At 31.5% G+C, this 25,806-nt stretch overlaps 2 protein-coding genes and 1 pseudogene across 2 annotated transcripts; 1 reads left to right on the top strand and 2 right to left on the bottom strand.

The window, feature by feature from the left end:
• Positions 1–1,365: 1,365 nt before the first annotated feature.
• Positions 1,366–4,812, bottom strand: LOC149513584 (trifunctional UDP-glucose 4,6-dehydratase/UDP-4-keto-6-deoxy-D-glucose 3,5-epimerase/UDP-4-keto-L-rhamnose-reductase RHM1-like). Its single transcript, XM_089746903.1, has 3 exons — positions 4,674–4,812; positions 2,239–3,834; positions 1,366–2,152 (listed from the first exon to the last, which is right to left on the bottom strand). Exons 2-3 carry the CDS (start codon positions 3,796–3,798, stop codon positions 1,709–1,711), a joined length of 2,004 nt encoding a protein of 667 aa, XP_089603029.1. The 5' UTR covers positions 3,799–3,834; positions 4,674–4,812; the 3' UTR covers positions 1,366–1,708.
• A 7,741-nt stretch (positions 4,813–12,553) lies between these two features.
• LOC111298872 (cold-responsive protein kinase 1-like) lies at positions 12,554–19,676 on the top strand. Its single transcript, XM_022893591.2, has 7 exons — positions 12,554–12,707; positions 14,447–14,567; positions 14,932–15,047; positions 15,162–15,372; positions 15,446–15,683; positions 16,196–16,346; positions 18,949–19,676. The coding sequence occupies exons 2-7, from the start codon at positions 14,492–14,494 to the stop codon at positions 19,312–19,314; spliced, it is 1,158 nt and encodes a 385-aa protein (XP_022749326.1). The 5' UTR covers positions 12,554–12,707; positions 14,447–14,491; the 3' UTR covers positions 19,315–19,676.
• Positions 19,677–19,803: 127 nt separating this feature from the next.
• Positions 19,804–21,977, bottom strand: LOC111298871 (ABC transporter G family member 10 pseudogene; annotated as a pseudogene).
• Between the last annotated feature and the right edge of the window lie 3,829 nt (positions 21,978–25,806).

The raw sequence follows: 25,806 nt of genomic DNA, 5'->3' as shown, positions 1-25,806 counted from the left end.
AAATTGTTTAATGACCAACTATTTCAAAAAAGTATTACTCCATCAAAAAATTGTTTCATGAAATAATTGTTTTAAGAATAACTATTTCGTAAAAGAATTATTTCATAAATAATTGTTTTATAAACAATTATTTTGTATAAAAAATGTTCTATGAAAATATTATTTTTGGAAAATTATTTCATAAAGATATTATTCCCTGAAGCAATCTTTTGTAAAACAACATTTAGAAAAATAATATTATTACCTATTCTCAATTATGGATATGGCAGTGCAATTCTTAAAACACAATTTTTAAAAAAATTAAACAGATAAAATATTAACAATCAAAATTAAATATCTATATATTAAAAAAAAAATCATTCAATCATATGCAAATATACTCCCATGGGTCTGATGCATTACACCTGGCAAACGCCCACGTGACAACCCAATTACACCTGGCGAGCTCCATACAAAGGTATAAAAAACACAGGTAAAAGCTAGGAAGGGATCCTGCTTTTATGCTCCCACTCTGAACTCTACTCTTTATACACTAATTGATTTGAGTGTCGGTGCACCTCTTGGAATCCAAACTCGAAGACTGCTTAACCTTTTTCTTTCATTTTAGCTAAACTTCCAGCGAATCCAACTCTCAGCAACCTCAGAATTAGCTTCACATTTTTTTTTTTTAATTTTAATCTTTCGAGACTTTTGAGGAAATAAAAAACAAATATTAAAAAGCAATAGAAAATCATAATGACAGTACCATTTCCGTCTTAAATAAATATATATGGTAAATTATTAAATTATTCCAACCATAGCTTTTAATTTAATCAGTTAAAAGCCTTTCGTTGGCAAATATCTCATTAAAAAAGAAAATGAAACATCAAAGTATTATTAGTCCGCAGCTTGATTCTAGTGGTCATAACTAAGCGTGGAAATTTTTTTATTTTTGTTTTATTTTTGCTTTTCAAGTTTACGAGTAATGTAAACGAGATTGGCATGTTTCCATCTCCTAAAAGAATTAGATCAATTCTTTCCTTGTCAATGACAGCTAGTACTTCAAAGGCTTCTCTTTGAAGTTTTTAAAGACTTGAGACAACTAGACCACTCCCTAATGCAGCTCAACCACACATTTCTATTTATCCATTATTTACCTTCCTCAATGCATCTCTTTTATTTTGGACCTAAGCTAAATATTACCACTAAGCTAGTTATTTTTAGTAAAAAATAATTTAAAAAAAAGAAGAAAGAGAAGTAGTATTATTTGACAAAGTTAAAAGGCTGTCTTACTTTGCTTTCGTGGTTTAACAATTTGAAAGTAAAAAGTAGTAATGTTTAAATGTAAAAGTAGATCATATTCAACTTATTGTTAACTCATTTAAATAAGAGATAAATGCAATTTCTTCCATTAAAGACTAGTACATGAGTGTTGAAGCCATAATATTCAACTAATGAAATGCAAAAATAATACACCTACCAGCCAGCCAGCCTGCAGATGACACAAATTGTGAAGTACCTATAGAAAGTTTTTTCATAAAGGTATGCTAAGCAAACTAGGATATAGCTCTGGTGCTGCTAGTAAAAACCTAATAAGTTATAGTTTGAGAAAAATTAATGAGGTGGAAGCCAGCAGTAACAAATGAATAGATATTCGTGGCCATACTAAATGCAGAAAGCAGAGGTCAATGCTTGCTTAGGTTCTATGGCTGAAACCTGGTTATTAGGCTCAGGTTCTCTTGTTGGGTTCAAAGACATACTTAATCAGTGATTCCTTGATTGATAGCAACTCAGGGAACTCTTTCTTCAACTTGGACGCATCCATCTCATTATTGCTTCGAGGGGCAACTATCACCTTGGCTTGTTCTTCCAATGTGAAGTTCACCCACTGAAACTTGGGGTCAATGTAAGTCTTGTACATCTCCAGGATCTCATTGTGGCTCGCAACCCCTGGGTTTGTAAAGTTCCATATGCCCCTCAAGTTCCTTTTTGCCATCTCAATGGATATTGGTAGAAGTTCATCCAAGATTGTCATGCTGTTGGGAATATTGACCACCTTGCTGTAGCGTGAAATCTTGGTGATAAAGTTGCGTGGATTGCTTAGGTCAGATGAAATCGGCATCCGAACTCTGAGGGTGCAGACATTGTCATATTCTTTCAACAGCTCTTCAACCTAAAAAAATGGAGGAAATGTATGAGTACGTAAGACAAACTAACAGACAAAATGTGAATCAGACTAAAGATATCCAATGTAGTTACCATAGCCTTGGTTTTCGAATAGAAGGAACCAATGAAATTGGGTTTGTCTTCCTCTTTAAAGCCAATGCCAGAGCTCTCAGGATGTGCAGCATCATACTCAAATATACACCCAGTAGCGAAATTCATCATCAAAAGCCCATGCTCTCTGCAAACATCTGCCAAGGTCAAGGTTCCAGCCACATTGGCGCGTATTGTTTCTGTTTTGTGAGATTCACACCAATCAACATTGGGTCTACCAGTCACACCAGCAGCATTAAAAACATGGGTTGGCTTTATGTTTTGAATATCTGCCACAAGTGATGAACGATCTTCCAATCGTCCTCTACCATATTCAAAGGGAATACCTTGTTTCTCACATAACTGACCAAGTAGACCTCCAATCCAGCCAGTCCTGCCATAGATCAAGAACTTCAAGGCTGGTTTTCGGGGAGATCCACTAGTTTTGGAGGTTGGAACTACCATTCGGATCGTATTAGGACCACTAGTATATGATGTACCTTTTCCCTCTTCAGAATCAAAGTGTCTACCACCAGGCATCATCAGCATTCTCGGATGTGGAAACAGTGCACCAGACACATCGCCCCACCAATCAGGATTTTGGGTGTACCATTCTATCGTCTTCTTCAACCCCTCTTCCCATACAGTTCGCTCAGACCATCCCAAGTTCTTCAGCTTCTCATCATCAAGAAAATACCTCTGGTCATTGAATGGTCTGTTTTCAACAAACTTGATGTTCGTCTCTGGATCCATTGAGAAAAGTTTGCATATATCTTTGGCTACATCAATCACTCTCCTTTCCTTCTTTGTTCCGATATTATAAACATGGCCAACTTCACCCTTGTGAAGAATGACTTCAAATGCCTCGGCCACATCCTCACAGTATAAATAACTCCTCACATTAGAACCATCCCCATGAATTGGAAGAGTCTTCCCCCTCATTGCTAAGAGGATAAACTTCGGAATTAATTTTTCAGGGAATTGGTTGGGACCGTAAACATTGTTTCCACGGGTTGTAATCACAGGTAACCCGTACGACATACCATAAGCCATAACAAGCATCTCAGCACCAGCTTTTGTTGCAGAGTATGGGTTTGTTGGTAGAAGTTGGGAAGCCTCATGGTTTCCCACAACAGCATCCTCATCTGTCTCCCCATAAACCTCATCTGTGCTCACATGGATGAACCTCCTAATCTGGCCAGTGACTTTGCAGGCTTCAAGCAGGACATGCGTGCCATAGATATTGTTCTTGGTAAACTCAAAGCTGTTCCCAAATGAGTTATCAACATGAGTTTGGGCTGCAAAATGCATTATTGTGTCAATAGATTCAGTGATGAGGAGGTAGTTAACAAGGTCAGCACTGCCAATGTCCCCCTTCACAAACTTAAAGTTCGGAGATGACGTCGAGGGAAGGAGGTTTTTCAGGTTTGAGCAGTAATCAAGCTTGTCAAGCACAACAATCTTGTAGTCTGGGTAGTTTCGAATGAGCCGATTGGCGACGTGAGATGCAATAAACCCAGCAGCCCCAGTTATGAGGATGTTCTTGGGGGTATAAGTAGCCATACCGAAACCAATTCGAAAAAACAAGAAATACACAACCTGATTTCACAAGTGTGACAAAAGATAATAAAAATTAGTACCCACTTGCATAAACAAATACATAAAAAGTAACATAGAATCTATGCCCAAACCTAAAATAACCATGTCAAAAATACAAAACCATATAAAGACAAACACACGAGACAGCACCGACAAAGTCACCAAAATTCCATCTTGACAGAAGATTCCTCCTGATCTCATTCTATAGAAAACAAAATAATTGGGAAGAAAAAAACAACCTTAGAAACAAATCTGCCTGGATCATAGGTGGATCATGCCATCAAATGCAATCAAATCACATAATTTTTTTAAAAAAATTTGTTTTGGTGCATCAAATTGAAATTAAATTTATCTTAGCATTTATTCCCGTACTTCATTTTCCACGGAAATTGAACAATAAACTATCCAAAGCTACCATTTCTCTTTCTTTTTTTTGTTTCCCTCAAGTAAATGTTAGCAATCAGAATTCAACGAACAAAGGAGAAATGATCCGTAAATTTATATTCATCTTAATTACCAGATCCAACGTAAAGAAAAAATTACTACTTTGAAAATGTAAAAGAAAAGAAAGGCAAACCTTTCCAATTCAACATAAAATAATAGAAAGAGATCCAGATCCAATTAATAAGCGGATTAATGTAGCCAAAGCGAAAACTAACAAAGCAACAAGATATTAAGTTTTTTCACATTTAGAGCAGATCTAAGAAAATTAAGAAATACACAGATCATAAAATGGCCTCAATTAATATAAAAAAAAATTCAGAGAAAAAACAATCATTGATCACATTTGATCTTCCAACAAATTACAAAAAAAAAAAAAAGAAAAAAACTTGACTTACAAGATGAATAAAAATCAATCAAAATCCAGATAGATAAAAGAGACACACAAATCTACGAAGAGAATAAGTGTTGAGAGTGAGAGATTTTCGGGGGAAGAGAAGAGCTTTGAAGGAGAAGGAAATTGTGAAAAGCTCATGTACGCATAGATGTATATAAAGCACTATATATAATTGAGACGGCTAAGGGGAGCCGTGAAATTATACGAAATGGCAATAATGCCCTTCTGGTTGCTATATTTACTGGTGTAATGTTTATTGTGCGAACAATAGAGAAAAGAAAAGGATTACTTGGGAAGAAAAAAGTGGGACAAAAATGATCAAAATATTAGCTGAGGTTGTGTACATTGATCTTATGATAAAACAAGTTTTTAATTGGGTGATTAGAGCTACTAGCCAATGGGATATTGACATGCGTTAATTGCAACGTAATTAGGTGTTTATTAAAAACCCTCTTTGTTCGTTTCCTCACTAGAGATTTTCTTTTTTTATTTCTTTTAAAGGTTATGTTTTTAAAGTTTAAAGCATGATAAATTTAAATTATTGAAATTAAAAATTCAAAACAAACCCACGATCCAACGATCCAATATTATTAACAACAAACTACAACTGATATATTTTTTTAAAGTTTTCCTTTCGTACCACAGATTGTTTTTTCTTTAAATTGTATTTTGGATTATTTGGTAAATTATTTGCATGAACCAAAAATGGTAAATATCTCTCTTCAATGATTTGAAGATTTTTTCTTTGTTTTGTCTAATCATGGGGTAAGATTTAAAATTTTATATTTTTTCTCTCTCAAATTATTTGGATATTTTTAATTTTTACAAAACTAAAATATAAAAAATTGACTAGTAAATTTAATATTAAAGTTTAAATTTTTTATAAAATTAAAATTCTATAATTTTTAATATCAAAAAATAAGAAAAATTATGACAAATAATTTTAAACATAAAAATAAAAATTTTAAATATTCTAAAGAAAAACATATATAGTTTTTGAATATCCTAAAAAAATGAAAAAATGGACAAATGATGCACATATTAATGTTAATTAAAAATATATTAAAATGATAAATTAATTTATAATAAAATAATAAACAAAATGTAATTGAAACAAAATGCAAAATAAACATGTGAAAAGTAAAATAATAATAATAATAATAATAATTTTCCAGCTAGGAATGCAAATGCAACGAAGACTCAGCAGCCAAGAGTCCTTTGTTTTATCCCAAAATCAAGTGAACTTTGACACGCTTAAGCAGACAAAGCAATTTTTTTCCCACTTCTCTTTCTTTCTTTTTTTTTTTTTTCTTTATAGCATCTTAATTTTTAAGATTATTATTTTATTAGTAATGAAAATTTTAAACGTTATAAAAGAGCATTAAAATGTTGTCACATCTCAATTTAATATTATGTTAATTTATTAATTCCCTTAAATAATAAAACATGCACCATCGTCCTCTATAATTTAGCTTCTGAAATTTACAAATTTAACCTTATAATGTATATAATAATATTAATTTTTAAATAACTATGTTATGTAATCTATATGAAAAATTCATATTCATCTTGAAGAGAAATTGATGTATATCTCTTATAATATCATAAAAATTTATCAAAAGTCACTATATATATATATATGCATTTGTAAATAAAATTGTAATTAAACTGACATATAATTTAGTGACACACACACAAATGAAAATATATTTCACAAAGAAAAAAAAAAAAAAGAGTAGATGAACATAGTAATAACTAGGCAGTTTAATTAAGAAGGCAGACTTGGTTGATGTACATGTAATTTTTTATATTTAAAATTATCAAAATTTAAATTTTAATTATTAAAATTTAAAATTTGATCTTAACAACATGATTTTTTTTATTACTTTAAATAAAAAGTTTGGTGTTTCACCCTTCAATTCTAATAGTCGGTTAGCGAAATTGATGTTGTTAATATATAAAAATCTTTAGACTTTTTTTTTAACAAATATTGTTTCGTTCCTCTTATTTTAGGATTCATTTAGATAGATAATAAAATTAAAAATAATAAGATGAGATTATTTATTATAGTAATAAAATTGAGTATTATAATAGTAAAATTAAAATTAATGATAAAATATATATTTAAATTATTTTTCAGTCATCTTGCTTTAGTATAAAACCACATAAATGAGTTTTTTTTTTTTACTTTTAATTAACCTTAAATACCTTGTTTTTAAAATAATTTTTATTTCACATCTCAATCACATTAATTGAAATGCAAGTATGACTTAGGTATTAAATAATTATCTAGAATCATGCACATAAATTTGCGGTTGGCGACTTTAGATTGTTGTGTGGAATTTTTTATCCAGCGTTGAAAAGAAATGTCACTTACAAAAACGATTCAAAAAAATCCTTTTGTTTTTAGTGGTTGAGCTAAGTGACGTGATAAAGTGTTTATTAAGTGCATTGGAATTTTTTTAGTAAGTCAAAAAAAAATTTATACCTATAATCTATAACTTTTAATTAAAATAATTAATGTTTGTTGATTCAAATGATTAAAAATTTTGTGAATAAAAAATTAGATGTTAAAAAAATTTAATCTCTTTATAAAATCGATCCAATTTAATTTTAAATTAATCAAAATTTAAAATAATTATAAATATAAAAAATTTCAAAAAAAAAAACTTTCAATTAAAATTAAAATTGAGTTATGAGAAAATCTTTACTGCAATAGTTACTACCGAAAGCCACAACTTCAATTACAAAAAATATTAGTTGACAATTATTTGCCATATGGCAAACTTGGAGGGACTGTGTATTTTATCCTTCATTTTTTCCATGGATTGGTATTTCACTGATGGATTTAATGGTGTCTTTTTCTATTTGTAAAATAACGGTATCTTTTCCCTGGGCACTGGCGTCGCCAATTTTGAGTTGGTCACGTTTTAATTCTCAAAAACATGACTTTTTTATATTATATTATTAAAATAAATTATGTCAAAGTCAAAAGCTTTAAATTTATAAAGAATATAGAGTGTATTATCTCATTATTTTATTAAAAATTTAATATAAATAATAATAATAATAATAATAAAATATTATACAAATATGATATAATCATTCATGACTGTTATAAGTGAAGCTAAGTTTTATTTTTTTTTTACTTTATTATTTATCTTTTTTTTAAATAAAAAGATAAATGATATATTTAGGTACAAGAGTTAATAATATTATTAAATAAGCAAAGGTTAAAAATTAATGTGTTCTGTGATAAACTAAAAAAATAAGTACTGAACTTTTAATACTGAATTTTAATTTATGAGTACTGAATTTGTTTTATAAAAATTATGTACTAAACATAATTATATTGTTTGATAAATATAAGTATTGAAGTTTAAAAATAAATAATTTTGGATAAAAATTAAAAGAGATAATTTAGTTCAAATATAATTTTTTGAATAAAATTGACTGATTATGTTTTGTATTAAGTGATAAATAACTTCTTATCTATTTATTTTATTCAATATTTTTTGTTAAAATTTTTTTATTAAGTAGCATTTAGTATGAGTTATCAAACATATTAAAAAACTAGTTTTATGACTCGTGTAATGCACGTATTAGCTTTATTTATTTAAATTAGCTTGTGATCCATATGGTGTTGGAATTAATTTTATTTATTTAATTTGAAATTATAATTATAAAATGATATTAAATTTTAAACAAACATAAAACATAAAGGTATTATTCAAAAATATTAAATTTCTTGTTTTTTTTTTAATTTTTTAAGTGAAAATAGATTATTGTATAAACTATTTTAAAATTTTATGTAATTATCAAATTTAATCTTGAAAATAATATATTTAAATTTACAAAATGATGGAAAGCTTTGAAAAATAAACATTTTCCTAGGTTTGAGGATATAAATTGGATAATGCTAAAAAATATAATGAAGTGCAAATTAATTAAATTATCATTCATAATTAAAAATACATATTTTCATTTTCATTTTTATTATTTTATCTTTTACATTTAAATATCTATATTTGATGAAAAAATTCTTATATTACAAAATTAAAGAAAATACTTTTTTTTATTATTTGAACAATTTGATTTTAAAAGTTAAAAAGTTGTATATACTGTAAATAACTGTCTTGAAAAGTCTTATAAAAAAAAAAACTTTTCATCTCTGTCTCAATGTTAAGTTATTAATATAAAATGACAAAGTTTAATAACAAAGTAGATATATTTATCATCTTATAAAGATTAATATTTTCAATAAACAAAAGCAAGTGGTATTATTTTATAGTTTACTTTCTTACTTCTACCACAATGGAGTAGCCCTAACTCAATCTTTTCACTTATGTATTTCATAGATACAACAATTAGCAATACATAACAAAAAAAAAAAAAAAAAACTCACGTAGGATTATTTTACTATTACATTGTACAAATCAAAAGGTGTTAAGTTGTAGCATAAGACGGACATACTTCAATTCTTACTTCTTACAATAATCTAGTTAAACAAAATGGAGTATTTAAATATTGCCATTATAATTTTAATTGATTTTACTTGATAAAACTATTATTCTGCTTGATGGATGCTTGATTTTGAAGTTTCAATTCCCTCAATTTAATATATAACCTATTATTCCTAAAAAAATGTTTTAGAATAAGGTCATTGTAGTGCAAAAATCCCACAAATTAATGGTAAAACTATAATTACTGATCAAGTAAAATGAAATTTGGTAAGAGATCTTTTGTCACAATGGTATTTTTTTAAAAGGAACATCAATTGCCAACGAAAACCCTAAAAGCTCTCGATTGGATGTTTTGTAATTAACATCCCTTTTAATCATTAAACAACTACTAAGAATCAAAATAATAGTTTTCCAAAATAAAAAAAAGAATATATGCAATTGATAATGAATGAAAGAGATGAAGATGATATTTTATTTTATACAAATACGACTAATATTATAGGTATGTGCAATTGATGGACTAAAAGAATAATAAGAGAAATTCAGCACAAAAATATTTCATCAAGGTGGAAGATGGTATCCATTAAATAGTAAAATAAAATGATATTTGGTCTTTTAAAATTTAGTAGGAAATTTATAAAAATAAATTTATGTTTAAAATTTTTTAATTTAAAACAAATATATCTAGATTGTTAAAGATATATTTAAATTATATATATATTTAAAAAGAAATAATATATCTAAATTATTAGAGATATATCTAAAATATATATATTTTAAATTTAAAAAGAGATACATAGATGGGTTAATAGTTCATTTTTAAAATGAAATAACAAAATTATTTATTTTATTCTAAATATATTTGAAAAAAGTGAGTTTGAGATAAATTTTATCTAATTTTAAATTAAAATAAGACTCTTGAAATATTAAAATAAATCTAATTTTTAAACTTTCAAATATTTTTTAAAATGCAATAATTATTGAATGGGATTATTTGGTTAAAAATTTAAATTAAATTATTATCTTACATGTTAAAAATATAGGTTATCTATGTAAATATCTACGTAACATAACTTATCAGATATTCATGTATTCTATAATATAATCTATATTAGATTAGATATGTGTGTAAATATATAAATTAATATTATTTAATTTATATACTAAAAATATATTAAAAATATAATATAAAATAGGATATCGATACAATCCAAGCCACTATCTTTTTTTCTTTTTTGAAATATTGTCACATATATTTTGAATTTAAAAATGATCTTATAATAAGTGATATATATTTTTTAAAATTAAAAAACAAATAATAAAAAATTGTTAGGAATTTATGAAGATAAAAATTATATTGAGATTTTTAAATTTAAAAAGAGATATCTCTAACTTGTTAAATTAATGTTTGGAATAAAACAATCATAGTTGGAATAATCTTTGTGATCCATTTTGACATATTACAGCTCAAAATTATATTTTAATTTTGTTGTTGTATTCTTTTATCAACATACAAATTTAAAATTTATAAGTATTTACTTTCTAAAAAAGAAAAGAAGTAGATACCAAGATATAAAATATTATAAAAAGGAGAAAAAATGCATTTTAACATTACCAAAAATTTTAACTTTATATGAATATTGAATTATATGAAAAATGAATTGTTGTGCTAATAAATATATAATATGAATATGATAAGAATAAAAATAAAAATACGAAAAAAAAGAAGAGAAATGGGTTTCAAAATTATGTAAAATTTTAACATCATACGGCTATTAGATTATATGGACAATCTATATATTCCTATGTCAATTTCTTTTCTCTCAAAGCAATTGAATAAAATTTTAATTGAATCATAAAAAAGTTTGACATACCTCTACTATTATAATTGTAATAAAAATACTAAAAAAAATGAAAAATAGAAAAATGCTATTATGTAACTTTTTAAATCATATAATATTTTTAAATATTTAACAGAAATCAAAACTTGACTTTTCAATATTATAAAAAAAGTAGGTATGTTAAATATAACAATGTATTTATTATGCCAACATAACCTTCCAATATTTGCTCAAATAAAATTTTTTAAAATTAAAAATATCATATATAATGAATATTATAATCATTTGCTTATCCATGTATAGCATGGATTTAAAATTAGTTTAATTAATAAAAGTATTTTATTATTTATTTTAATTTTAAAATGTATTTTAAAATTAATATTTTATTGAGTTTGATGAGGTGAGTTTGGCTTGGTCCAATCAATAGATACTTTATGAAATTTTCATTTCATCATAATCTTTCATTTAAAAATTTTTTTTTTTCTTATCTCCATGTTTAATATTGGATGACAAACATTATAAAAAGTTTCATATTTCTTGAACAAAAAAAATAAATAAATTTATGACAAATTGGAAAAGTTAGTTCAATTTTGCTTCATGATTTTTGACCTTTTTTCTTGAGTTATTTGTTTTTCTAATTTTTTTTTATTAAAGCTAAAATCAGATTTAACTTGTCCACATTTGTATTTAAATTGAATTGATCAAGCTGTTGTAAGTTGTAACTCAACTCATTTTATCTTTATTTGGTTAGCAAATAGTAAATCCAGTTCAAATTTTGATTGAACTTTTAGATATTTTAGATATAAGTTTTAAATTTGAATCATTTTAAGTGAGTAGTATAAAATTTTATTTAATGTATCTTTAAAATAATTTAAATAAGTCGATTTTAGATTTTAAATAAATTAAATATGAATAAAGTTAAAAATAAAATATAAATTTTATATTTAATACATCGATACAATTTTAATTTAATAAATTTTTTATATTTTATATATATTTAATAGGATACTGAACCTAACAAACATATAAATTATCAAATATAATGTTAAAAAATATTAATTACGTCGAATTTGAGAGGAATTGAGTTCAAAAAACCTGCCTTCTGTCAATGTATATAAATCATCAAATATTATTAACTGGTAACTTAACTAACCTTACTCGTTATAACAAAATCCTTTATTAATACTAATGAAAATTTTATAGTTTTTAAAGGAAAGTCAATTATTAAAGACGAAAAAAAAGTTCAAATATAAAAAAATAAATTAAAAAAATTCCAAGTCCCACGTGCAAGTCTTATCAAATGAGAGAGAACGACTATTTTGACTTTTAAAAGTTCCCAACTCATAGCCTGTACCGTTTGCCATTCCTTTCAAGTGGGAATTGTAATCAAATTTCTTTTTTAAAAATTTTTACAAACTTAATAACGTAAGAAATCCAAACCAAAGCATAAGTCAGACGTAAAAAATATATTTAAAATTCCCAATAAAAGTATAAAACATATAAAATGACGTCATAAATCACAATCTTGATAAAGTTTCAATGAACTTTTAGGGACGAAAAGTATATTATTTAAAACCTGAGGGAGGACTAAGAAAATTTCCCTTTGTTTTGCTTATTGCAGTTGTTGTCCAGTTATACTCGAGAAAGACCAGCATTAACTGCATAACTCAATTATTACACGATTTTAAGGTTTTCTGAATCTTTGTTGCATCTAGCTAAAAAGCATCTAAGGTTAGCTTCTAATCTGGGTTTTGTTTGGTTGCCAAGAAAATATAGTATAATTAAAGAAATAAGAAAAAAAGAATTATGGTTTAAATCTGTCTGGCTTTGGTTTGTTTGCTTGGATATACGGAAAAAGTAGTTTACTTGACCAAATTGGGATGCTTGGTCTTTACAGCTGTTTGTTTTTCTTGTTTTGTTTTTTAATTCTTTGTGACACAAAAAAAAAAAAATTCGAGATTCAATTTTTCTCTATGTTCTTAGGAAAACAGGAAAATGAATATATATATATATATATTTTGGTTTTGTCATTTGGGGCTAATGCTGTAGTGTTTTGGCTTGAATTCTAATGAAAGGTTTTGGTTCTTAGAAGTTTCAAGTTTGTGTAATGGAAGATTTTACAACGGCTACCATGTTTTTTGTTTTTGCCCTTTCAAAATATGATCTTTTTTTTTTCTTTTTTTGTAGTTGTAGATGTTATTGATTAGATTATAATTTCTTGATGTGCTCAAAAACTGTGGAGAATTGAGAAGTTTTTTTTACCTGTTTTGGGAGTTTGAACTGGTGGGGACTTTCCAGGAGATCTTTAAGTCTTCTCCTTGACCGTTCAACTTTCAAGCAAATTTAGGTATGTTTCTAATATTAGGAGGCAAAACACATTTGGCAGTTCAATTGCTCATCTTGTTAATGTAATTGCACTCAGAATCCTCTTTAGATTTACCTGAGCTGATTTTTCAACTAAAATTTTTTTATCATCCATTTATGTAGGACTTCTTTTTAAACTTAAATTATCCTTCATTCAGTTCTGTCTTTTTTTCTTTGATGTGCAAAGGATGGACTATCTCTAGCCTATTATCTAATTTGAACAAAATATCCACTGCGATTGTTTCTTTTTATTCCATCATTAAGTGGAATTAGGTATGTCTGCTATGGTTTTCATCGTCTTCTGTTTTCTGCCACTCTTTTCTGCTCCTGTTTGATCACAATTGCCTCTTTTTCTTCTAGTGCCTGGATTAATTCTACACATTTGGAATACTATCTCAAAATAGTTCAATGATCATTTTCTTGTGAAGAACTCTTTCAACTCATGTATGCTACTTTTCACCATTAAGAAATTGAACTGGACTCTTGGTGCTGCTCATTGAATCTGGAATAATTTTAAGTTCTCCAGCTTTCTGCATGCAGTTAGACTGTTACATGAACATCTCTATAATGGTTCACCAAGCTCTTGCTATTGCGTTTGTTTATGGGTTCTTGAAGAACATTCCAAAGGTTTTCCTTTTTAGTGCCTAACATACTGAAAAGTCATATTTCATGCATAAATTCTCTGCCTTGATGCTTCTATGAATCTAATCAATGGAAAAGGTTTTATTTGATCTTAACATGGAGCTTATAAAAAAAGCATGATGGCATTGCTTCTTTGCTTTTCCAGAGACGTGGGTTTAAGATGCTAAACTAGTGCTACTTAGGTTTTTGTGTACAGGTTTGAAATAACTTTAATAGCAGAGAATGAATATGATGTTGATTTCTGCATTCTTAAACAATCATAGAAAGCATAAAGCTGAAATGATTTAGGAGGTCAATGTTGATCATCATTGTACTCACAGAGATAGATTGACCTTTTTATATATCTATTTTTTCTATAGGAATGCTACAATGATTAATTAGGATATAATAAGGCAATGATATACTCTTTCTGATGGGCTTAGAAGATGATGACTCTTATTTGATGCTTTAAATTGGCTGGGCAGGGTTTCCATTTGCGTGAAGGCATTCAAGCTGAACAGAAGCTGGTGATGAGTTGTTTCTCATTTTTATTTTCGAGAAAGAAGACAGCTTCCTCAGCTGAACAGACAATAGAAATTGATGAAGGTATGCTGCTAAACTTATTTAATGTCCTGTCACTGTTTGGAACTAACAATCCTAAGCAAAGGGCCTATGGCTATAAAGTCTGGCTAGGCAAGGGGATTACTAAATTGTGCGAATTTTATGCGACTTTGACGTAATTCCTGCAATAACACTGAAAAAGGGAAAATTATGTTTGGTAGCCCTGATGAATGGCTAAATTTTTCTGAACTCTTTGTTAGATTTGACCTTCTTTAAAATCATCTGGAGCTAGATATGGAATATTACCTCACTCAGCTAAAAGCTTCCTCCCATCCTGGAAAATGCTTCCTAGTTCCTTCTATATCTATTTTGTGCTTCCAAATGTTCCTAATGCATACTCATTTTACAGAGGTTTCAGGTATTCAGAACACTACACTGTTTACTTACAAGGAACTGAAAATGGCAACTGGAAATTTTCATTATTCCAACAAAATTGGAGAGGGAGGTTTCGGTATTGTCTACAAGGTGATTGCAATTTCTTTTCTTTTTTTAGAATAAGGCTTTAATAAATTCTTAAATAAACTAAGCCTTTTTTATTCTTTTAACATCCAATGCTACCAATCATTTTTTATTTAACAGGGAACTTTCAGAGATGGGACCATGGCTGCTATAAAGGTTCTGTCAGCTGACTCAAAGCAAGGGGTGCGAGAGTTCTTGACAGAAATAAATGTAATTGCAGATATAGAGCATGAAAACCTGGTTAAGTTGTATGGTTGTTGTGTGGAAGGAAGCCACAGAATTTTGGTCTATGAATATCTTGAGAATAACAGCCTTGCACAAACTCTTATTGGTAATTTCTACCATCTGGTTTGTGTTTGTTAACTGCTTGAACAGTAAAAATTTAAGATCTTTTTACCTTTTAGGCGGAAACCGTAGCAATATTCAATTCAGCTGGCAAACAAGACGTAACATATGCATTAATGTTGCAAAGGGGCTTGCTTTTCTTCACGAGGAAGTTCGACCACATATTGTTCACAGAGACATCAAAGCAAGCAATATCCTTCTTGATAAAAATCTCATGCCCAAAATTTCAGATTTTGGTCTGGCAAAGCTTTTCCCTGACAACTTGACTCATATTAGTACACGTGTTGCCGGAACAACGTAAGTTCTTATATTGCTGTATATACTTGTCAGTTCTATCTCTCATTCTTATTGAAGGGACTAAATATTATGGGCTACATGATGATTTTAAAGTATCAATAAAATATGGTCTTGACATAATCTTCTAGAATAGTCATTTTAACTGTTTTTAATATGAAGTATACGTCTTTTTCTTGTGGGATGGTTGGTGATTTTTCTAACTACCAGGTCTTCTGGTTTTACCCAATTTTTTTTTTTTTTACTCTTTATCATGTTTAACCTATTTCTGTTGTCACTTTTATTTTTCTTGTGAGTGAGTGATATGTAATGGATAACTTATGATTTAAACTGTCATAGGCCTCTCATAAAATGCTATTAGATCTGTTAAAATCTGATTGTACTAGAAACTGTTATGCACGGTACAAGCTTTCCATATATACTTTTAATCTAGGTCTCCTTTTAATTTAATTAACAATAGACCTAACTCCTTTCATCATTGTTAATTTGTTTGTGTATCCTTCTGGTTTATATAGAGGTTATCTAGCACCTGAGTATGCTATAAGAGGTCAGCTGACAAGGAAAGCAGATATTTACAGTTTTGGTGTTTTGCTATTGGAAATTGTTAGCGGTAGATGCAACACAAACAAGAGATTACCTCTGTCAGATCAATATCTACTTGAAAGGGTATGAATTTCCCTATGTTCTTATATTTTTGTAGCCTTCATTGCTAGGGTTATTTGAGTCTTTACATATTATCCACATAACTCATAGCTTGAATAGTCTTTCAATGCAGAAACACATGGAGAGATAATAACCCACGTGAGATGTATGAATTCAATCCCCATTGGTTCTACAGTTTTTAGCTTAAACAAATATTAAAACATACTCCTGATAGTATTAAAGATAGACTTTCATGCAAGTGATCTTCCTGAGAAGTATGAGAAAAAGGTTGAAATTGCAAAAAGACAAAGGAAGTAGATTTGGCTTGCCAATGTTCCATGTAGTGTTAATAGAACCATGCAGTATTTCGCAGTTGGATTTCTTAGGGAGATTGGATGCATAGGTGTATCCGCCTGTTTACAAAAGCTTAAGGCTATAGGTTCCTGAATTGCTCAAGTGTTTATGTCTGTACTTATTCTATTGTTTGATGTCAAATAGCAGATTCACATGATTTGGGTCCCATCTTTAAGATCAATCTCCACTTAGCTAAGCCGATGACTGCATACTTGGCTTTCTTTCTACAGCCAACACATAAGGAGTTGCCATTCAAGTCATATTACATTCCATGATGAAATTGTCAGTCTGTAGAAACCAACTAAAATCATTGCTTTATTACCGCTTCTTGGGAGATTAGGCATTTTAGAATTCTATGCTGAGCGACCGCGGATGAGCACATGCATATAAGACACCATTTTGGCCAAAAATTTGGTGGATACTCTAGTTTTAAACAATTGTCAAAATATGGCTTTAAAAAACATATCTGGAAGATATTAAGTTTATTTTCCTTAAATCTTCCACAAAAATGTGTCTGATAGGGTTGGAAAATCACTTTAGCTCAGTTAAAGATGTATCAACTATTTGAAAGAAACAAGAATCTTTATTTTCTTTGAGACTGGTCGTGCTGACTATTCTTGCTTTATTAATTCTTTCACATGTGAGCTGACTTCATTTGACAATTTGGATATACTTGTATTGCATCACCATTCATTTATTATCTGGTGGCAGTTTCTTGATAATGTCTTCCATGTTTGGGTCAACATCAGTCTTTTCATGGGTCAAGCTATCTTACCTTAATATTGGAGAGAAACTATGCTGTAGTAAATAAGTAATTGCTGCTATATGGTTTTCTTAACTTGGCCATTTCATGATAGTTTTATTTCAAAAAAATATACTGAAGAGTTTGATAATGTGTTTTAAGAAAGCTTTTTGTATCTACGATCATGGGGATCATTTGTACACACCTCTTCATGTAATTTTTTTTTCTAATTTTTAATCCTTACTTTATTCTTTTACCATGATTATCAGATATTTCTCTTTCTCTAGCCCTACATGTAGTTTCTTTTTGGCTAAAATAATAAAAAAAACTTGAACTTTACCACTTTACTTAGATAAATTCCCATACTTTTATTGCATCCAAATAAGCCCTTGACCTTTACTTTGCACCCAAATAAGTCCTTAAACTTTAATTTGTATCCAAATAAGCGCTTAGCATTTAATTTCTACCTAAATAAGCCTTTAACATAAATCAATTTTTTGTTTGAAATAAGCACTTATTTGGATACAAATAAAAAGTACGAGTTTGTTTGAGTATAATAAAAGTATAGGGTTTTATCTAAATAAAGTGGCGAAGTTCAGAACCTCTTTTAGTATTTTAGCCTTTCTCTTTTCATGTAACCAGTAAATTGGTGACAAAAAAAGATTAGCTTCATTCATCATGAAGTGAGAGGAGAAACTAAAAAAACTTCTTTTGGCTTATTGGATTATTTCCTTTTGTAGAAGCATCTTGCTTCTACTATATGGAAGACTTATTTAAAGGGCTTTCATGATACGTAATTGACTGTAGTAGGAAGAAAGATTGGAGAAGGAAACAAAATTGCTTGTACATGATACATGGCCTATAAACAAGTTGTTAAGATAGGGGATGTGGACCTATGGCATAAATGTTGTAATTAGTCCAAACTATTATCGTCAATGTATAGTTTCACTTCAAAATGGGACCTCCTTTAATTTCAAAAAGTAGTTGGTGCTTGTTGAGTGATATTATCCAACATTTGTTAAGTCTTGAGTTTATTGTGGTATTATATTAAACTTGGGACTCTCCACGTATAGCCAATTAGTTTTAGGTTGAACTTTCAACATGGTATCAAACCCATGTTTGTTCCATTCTTCCTGCTCGTTATCCCTTCTGAGTTTGTCACATGATAGGCCTCTCTGTTTTGATTATTAGTAATGGATCTACACACGAGGGAGCCTGTTAAGTTATTATTCAACGTTTGTTAAGTCAGGAGTTTCCTGTGGTTTTACATTCAAGTTGGGCCTCTCTACCTATATCCAATTAGTTTTAGGTTGGACGCATAACAATGATTTTCTCAGGGTTATCCTAATCTTAGAAACATCTGTGTGTAGATAAATTGCATGATGTGGAACAGTGGAAGTGTGCCTCATTATCCCCAATCAACATGTGTACTGTATTTTGTGTACTCTGAGCTTCATCTGTTTCCATTTGGTTCTTTGGTGTTAGATTTAAGATTTGGAGTCTCCTTGCTTAGTAGATATACAACTGCAGGTGTGGGACCTGTATGAACGAGGACAACTAGTGGAATTGATTGATACATCATTGAATGGAGAGCATAATGATGAAGAAGCTCAGAAATTCCTAAAGATTGGCTTACTTTGCACCCAAGACATGCCAAAGCTCCGACCATCCATGTCTGAAGTGGTGAAGATGCTAATGGGTGAGGAAGCTGTGGATGACCGGGATATATCAAGACCTGGCTTGCTTTCGGAATTCACGAGTCTAAGAGGCCAAAAAGACAAACATGACATGACTTCTGAAGGCACAAGCAAAGAGGTGAATTCTCCATCATCAGAAAGTATCTCCACATCTTATGCTGCAATGACATTCAATTCAATATATGACCGAAGCAATTAGGTTGGTATATATTGTTTTGGTAATCATTGGCTAGTGTTCTGAAATTTTTTCCCTGGTTTTTTCTGAGTAAGAGTCAGGGCTTTGGAAATTGCTAGCCAAATTATACCTTGTTCATCTTTTCTGCTTGTGGGACCTGAAAATGCTATAAATTTATGTAAGTTGTAATCAATTAGGCCTTTATATTTTGATTCTTTTTAAATTCACTTGAGTTTTGTTAAAAGGAAAAATGTGCAAGAAAAAATACTGCAAAGCCAGAGTGTATATGAACAATACTTTTGTGACTTCAGGTGAGTGAACTCTTCCTTGCTCACTCGGCTTCTTCTTTCCATTATAAACAGAAAGCTGTAGGTGTATTTTCATTATTCTGTGTATTTTGTAATGAATCAATCTCTTCACTGTTTTGAGGAGTTTGTTTTTTCCTCCAGTCACAAAAAAATGAACAAGGTATAATTCCTGAATGAATTTAAATAAACCAAGCAGATAGATTTTGCATAAAGTCATATGCTAGATCAGTGAATAAAAAAAATGATAGCTATTAAATAATAATAACAACGAAAAAAAGAAGAAAAGATGATCTAGTGTCTTGCTCTATAACATCTATGCCACAAAATCAATAAACAAAGCACTCTATATCCTATTATGAAGCCCGACATCACAGCTAAATTGCTCCATTTGTGTGAATCTTCCAGATTTTGCTGTCTTAAGAACCAACTTCCAAATAAACGACATTCTCCATTCTCATATTCTATGCATCTCTTTTGGCCTTGTTTTCCTCCAAATTCGTTTATCATAAAGCACTCAAACGGGTACTTAAACAAACTCAAATAATGCATGAAAATCCAGTAATTTGGTATCTTATCTTTAGCTATAAAATACCCTGAAAAAAGAAAGAAAGATCCCATCAGACCTGCAATCACTGAGTTTCCCATAATGAAGTTTGGCACAAGAGCACTGAAACATGCCACAAAAGAATTGGACATCAAAAGAACCATCCAAACCACCAAGGAGAAGTAGAGAAACCCATCAATGTTGTCTCTTCTCAAGCCAACTAGCCAATAAACTGGTGATGTGAAGAGGATGCCAACCATCAAAAGAAAAGGAAGAAAAACTATGGTGTTGGCTATGACATAGGAGGAAACTCTATACGCTCCTCTCGAAGTCTCTCTCATTAGAATTCTTCTCTCTTGCAAGAAAATTGGCAGGCCTTCTGTTGTGGAAGATAGCAAGAAGGTGAGAGTGAAGGCGAAAAATCCTGTTTGAGTTTGTAAGCCAATCCTTCCTGTATCATTTCCAACATTGAAATATATGGTTCCAAGTACAAATCCAACTAACAAGGCTTGTATAACTCTTGTGGCAAAGAGTTGCTTGGTTCTAAATATGTTGCTGCAAAATCTTTGTCCTAATATCAAAACCTCCTCCAACCGAGAATTCGGGTAGAAGAGAAGCTTTCTTTCAAGATGGATGGGGCTCCTCAATATTCTACAATCTTCACGGTTTAAGTTACTTTCAGATACAGAATTTGAAACGGCCAAACTTTCTATTACATCGATGGCAAATTCAAGAACATTGACACGACGAGGGATGCGATGATCAGCAAACTTTAGCCTCTCTTCCAGAAGATTCAATGGTCCATTATGAACGACAAATCCATTTGAAAGCAAAACAATGCGATCAAACAGCTCGAGGATTCGAAAACCTGGTTGGTGGATGGTTAAAATAATAGTCTTACCGTGATTAACTGCCATTGATTTTAGCAGTGTCACTATTTGAAGAGCTGAAGCTGAATCCAATCCTGAAGTTGGTTCATCAATCAGGATAACGACAGGGTCATGAACCAAATCAACTCCAATTGATACTCTGCGCCTTTCTCCACCAGAAATCCCATTATTTGATCCCCCACCAATCCTGGAAGCTGCCACATGCTCCAATCCAAGTTCCTTCAATAGCCCTTTCACTCTAGAACTGGCTTCCTTCCTCCCTCCTGGTAGCCTCAAAAGCGCACTATACATGAGCGTTTCTTCAACGGTAAGCAGTGGAAATAGAGCATCATCTTGGGTAACATATCCTGAAACTCTCCGAAACAGTTTAACATCAACAGGTCTGTCATTGACCAGCACTTCACCTGATGCCACATTACAGGGTGGTATCCTTCCAGCAAGAATCTCTAGCAATGTAGTTTTTCCTGCTCCACTTGGTCCAGCAATTGCTGTAATCTGTCCAGGCCTAGCTTCACAGTTCACACCCTTCAAAATGAACTTGGTAGCTCTATCTGGATTAATCCGGCCACAAAAATTCAATCTGAACTTTTCAAATTTGCTTCTTAACTTGTAAGACAAATTTTTAGTTTCTACCCTGTATGGAAGTTTCTGGCCACCGGAAACCGGTGACTTCACTGGCAATTCCATTGAGAGGAAGAATGGTGAAAGTTGAGAGGAAAACTGAGATGCCTGAGGTTAAATGAAGAAAGGATATAAAAGGAGATGAACTAACAAATACCAAATTGGGTATCCTTGACGAAGCAAAAGCAAGTAGTTAAATTTGCATGCATGTGAATTTAGCCTGTTTTGGGGCATTGGGCTTACTTGACTTGGTTTTTAATTTCCCTAAACGAAAGAAGAGTTTTGTTGGGGTTTGGATAAATGAGACAGTTCACAAGAAACCCAAAGAAAATACAGAAAAAAGAAAAAGAATCAAAGAAATGAAACAAAAATTAAATGATAGTCTTCGGCCAATACTGAAAAGCTTTTCAGGTGAGCTAATATATTGACTGCCCAAGGGGTTAATGTTGGTGGCCTCACCCAATCCTCCCTACCTTGACAGCTAAAATAAGGTTGGTTGGAGAAAGCTAAAACAATTGGTCATCCTAAGAAATTTTCAATTTGGGGCTTGTAATGAAACAACACAATTATTCCCAATTTGGTCATCAAATTTGAACTTAATCAATCAATTATTCCCTACCTTGTGTTTGAACTATGAAATTAAGGCAACTCTTACCTGTCTATGTATATCAAACTAAGCTATTTTTATAGTTTTCCTTTGACTTGAAAGAAAAATATTATTAATGTTTTCGTTTCAAACTGTTCAACACAATAAAATTTTTATACTATGTTTGGGATATATTTAATTGAAAGTGTCACAAAGGCCCAAACTGGCAAAGCTGTATAAAAATATGTTGACATTAAACAAATTTCATAATTCATTGTGACGAAAGTTTTTATTATATTGTAGGCAAAAAATTACAAAGAAGACAAGAAAAGAAAGAATATTATTTTTATCGATTGTTGTTAAGATTGAATCTAGAATCCTTCCTCCTGTAAGTTGCAAACAATTCGCCTACTTTATCATCCCAATTTTGTGTCACTCAAGCATTACTTTTCAATGACTAATAAGGATGAGCACTATCTTAATTTGGTGCTTGAATATGTTCCCAAGACTTTATCTTGTACAGCATAGCATTAAAGCATTATAGTAGAGTAAATCAGCAAATGCCTCTGATATATGTCAAACTCTATACGTACCAGGTACAGTTCCAAGCCATCAACATATTTTACTTGACTCGTCTGTAATGGTTGCAACACGATTTGTATATAGGACCAATGTATAGAAAAAGTGAAGAAGAATAGTTTTCAGAAATTTCAGGAAATATAATATGCTTAAATGGCAATGCTATCATCATGATGCACTGGCACGTGGATTATCATGGCTGTAATGATTTTCTGTCGCCTATCCTATTTAATTTTTGCAATTTCATTAAGTCAACAATTTTTTTTTTTTATTATCTCTCTTAAAATGCTTGCTGCAAAAGGAGTCTGTCAAGTACTATTATTAATTTCCCGCAATCCAATAAACTATAGCAAAATAGCATGTTTATCTGATTTTTAGGAATAGGGAAAGTGCATGGATGATATTTGTTCTTTTTTTTTTTTTTTGGTTTCTATTCATTTTTCAAACTTTGTGGTAGGTTTGTCTTTTTTAACTTTTAGCCCTAAGCTCCCAAAATAATTTATATATTGAAATATTTTAGTTGGTGAGATTAATGTATTTATTAAGTCTTTTAGTTGATACAGTGCATTATTGAGAAGGAAAACAACTTTAAACAATCAGGAAAGAAATGTCAATCTTAAGCATAAGATAGATATCACTGGATTTTTTGTTATTTTTAAATAAAAATAATGAGTAAATAAAAAAAATCACTTACTCTCCTATATCCGTCACAGAATAAGATTTTATGCTTAACATATATAAGAATTATATATCAATATAATTTTTGTAATATCTCATCTATAATATGCTTTTGAAAGCAAATACTTAATGTACTTTTCGTGTGTTTTTGTTTATTAAAATATATACAAACATTAATATAACATTATTTCATAATTATATTGATTTTTATTTGTGCGTTTAATAAGCGTAGTGCGAGTGTCACGCTCTGGGCGGGCGCGCCAGGCACATCAGGCAGACCAGCAGGTGAGCCAGAGGTTGAGGCCCGCAGACCAGGTGTCATGAGCCACCCTTGTATAGGGTCATGACCAGGACTTAGGTTGCCATGAGCCACCCATGTATAGGGCCATGGCCGGGTAGATCTCTTGTGCTAGGAAAAGTGTCCCCATTTCAAACATTGTAACGGTTACTGGTAGCATAGCTCTAAAAGCTCTAAGGCTCTTTAGGGGGATGAGCCGGCAGCGTAGTGTTAGGCTGTCTCATCGGGTGCTATGCGAGCTTAGGCCACCCACCAAGGGCTGCCCCCCTGGCCCTGGTGATGGTGGGAGGTCTCGATATATGATTCCCGTTTATAATAAAATTCACCCCGATTGAATACCCGATTGTTGCCTCGATGCGTTTCTTTCTTTCTCGATGTGAATGTGCCTTGTTGTGTGTGTGTGCTTGAGATTGACCTCGATATATTGTGCCTTATTGTGAATGCTTGAGACTAACCATGGTTTATGGTTATTTGTTCAGATATCGATCTATTGAAGGTTGACTTGGGTGGAAGCGTCCATTCAAGTGCCGCACGGCTAATGCTTGTTGAGAGAAAGCTTAGTCCGTGACATGTGGTATCAGAGCACGGTTGAGAAGTGCTAGAGAAAATGAATGAGATGGCCACAAGTGGTGGACCGGATCATCAACAGAGAATTGAAGAACTTGAGGCTGCGGTGGCCGCAATGAAAACTCATATGGTGACGAAAGACTGAGTGAGGGAGATCGAGACAACCCAGCGGGAGTTGTCCGATACTCTCCACAATGTGAGCGAAGAAGCTAGAGATGCCTTGAACATTCTTCAAAAGGAGTTTGAGGAGCTCAGAGCACAGGTGAGCATCCTACAAATGGTTGTGGCCAGATCGGGTTCGAGCTCGATGGACAGGGGACAAAGGCCCAAGGTGCCGGAGCCTCGATGCTATGAGGAGGCAAGGGATGCTAAGGAACTTGAAAATTTCTTGTTTGACATGGAACAATACTTTCGAGCTGTACACACAAGTTCAGAAGAAGACAAGGTGACAATGGCGTCGATGTACCTCGCAGGGAATGCCAAGCTGTGGTGGCGCTCCAAGTTTGTCGATGACGAGTGCCTGATTAAGACTTGGACGGATCTGAAGTGAGAATTGAAAAACCAATTTTTTTTGGAGAATGTGGAGTACATGGCTCGAAAGAGACTTCGAGAGTTGGTGCAAATCGAAACGGTGGGAGAGTTCGTAAGAAACTTTTTTACCCTGATGCTGGATATTCGAGACATGTCCGAAAAGGACAAGATGTTCTATTTTCTTGAGGGCCTCAAGCCTTGGGCGAGGACAGAACTACAAAGGCAGAAAGTGCAAGATGTGGCCACGGTCATGGCTGCAGCTGAACGTCTTCATGATTACAATGATGGCTCTTCAAAACAGAAAAATCCTCCATCAACTGGCAGCAGCTTTAACTTTGGGAGTGGGGGAAAGGTGACTAGGTTGGATCGACCCTTCAGTAGGGGATTAGACAGGAGGTCTTTTGGGCGAGATAGCACCCAGCCCAAGACAAGCAACGCGGGGATTTTTAAGCCTAGGCAACCGCTAGCTTGCTTTCTTTGCAAGGGGCCGCAACGAGTGGCTGAATGCCCGTACCGGGGAGCCCTTAATGCTTTAAGGACCTCGTCTCAAGAGTCCGTAAAAACGCCAGAGAGCGTTGAAGAAGCTGAAGATGAGCCAGCCAGGATGGGTTCAATAAGGTTCTTCAGTGCCCTTCGTACCCAATTGAACACTATAAAGAAAGAGCAAAGTAGGGGCTTGATGTATGTGAATCTAATAATCAATGAGAAGGCCACCAAGGCCATGGTGGATACAGGTGCAACTGATACTTTCATCACACCAAAAGAAGCAAAAAGGTGTGGCCTCTAGGTTAACAAAGATTGTGGATGAATGAAGGCGGTCAATTCGCCAGCCTTTGCGATCAGTGGAAGCTTCAAGGGTGTGACAACTAAATTGGGGCCATGGGAAGGGAAGGTAGACTTCACAGTCTCCCCTA

This window comes from Durio zibethinus, chromosome 18 (genome assembly GCF_047325235.1).
Source record: "Durio zibethinus cultivar Kanyao isolate XHJ-2024 chromosome 18, ASM4732523v1, whole genome shotgun sequence".
In the NCBI taxonomy this organism is placed as follows: Eukaryota; Viridiplantae; Streptophyta; class Magnoliopsida; order Malvales; family Malvaceae; genus Durio; species Durio zibethinus.
Note: the sequence above shows the minus strand (reverse complement) of the source record. Positions and strands in the feature narration are given on the sequence as shown.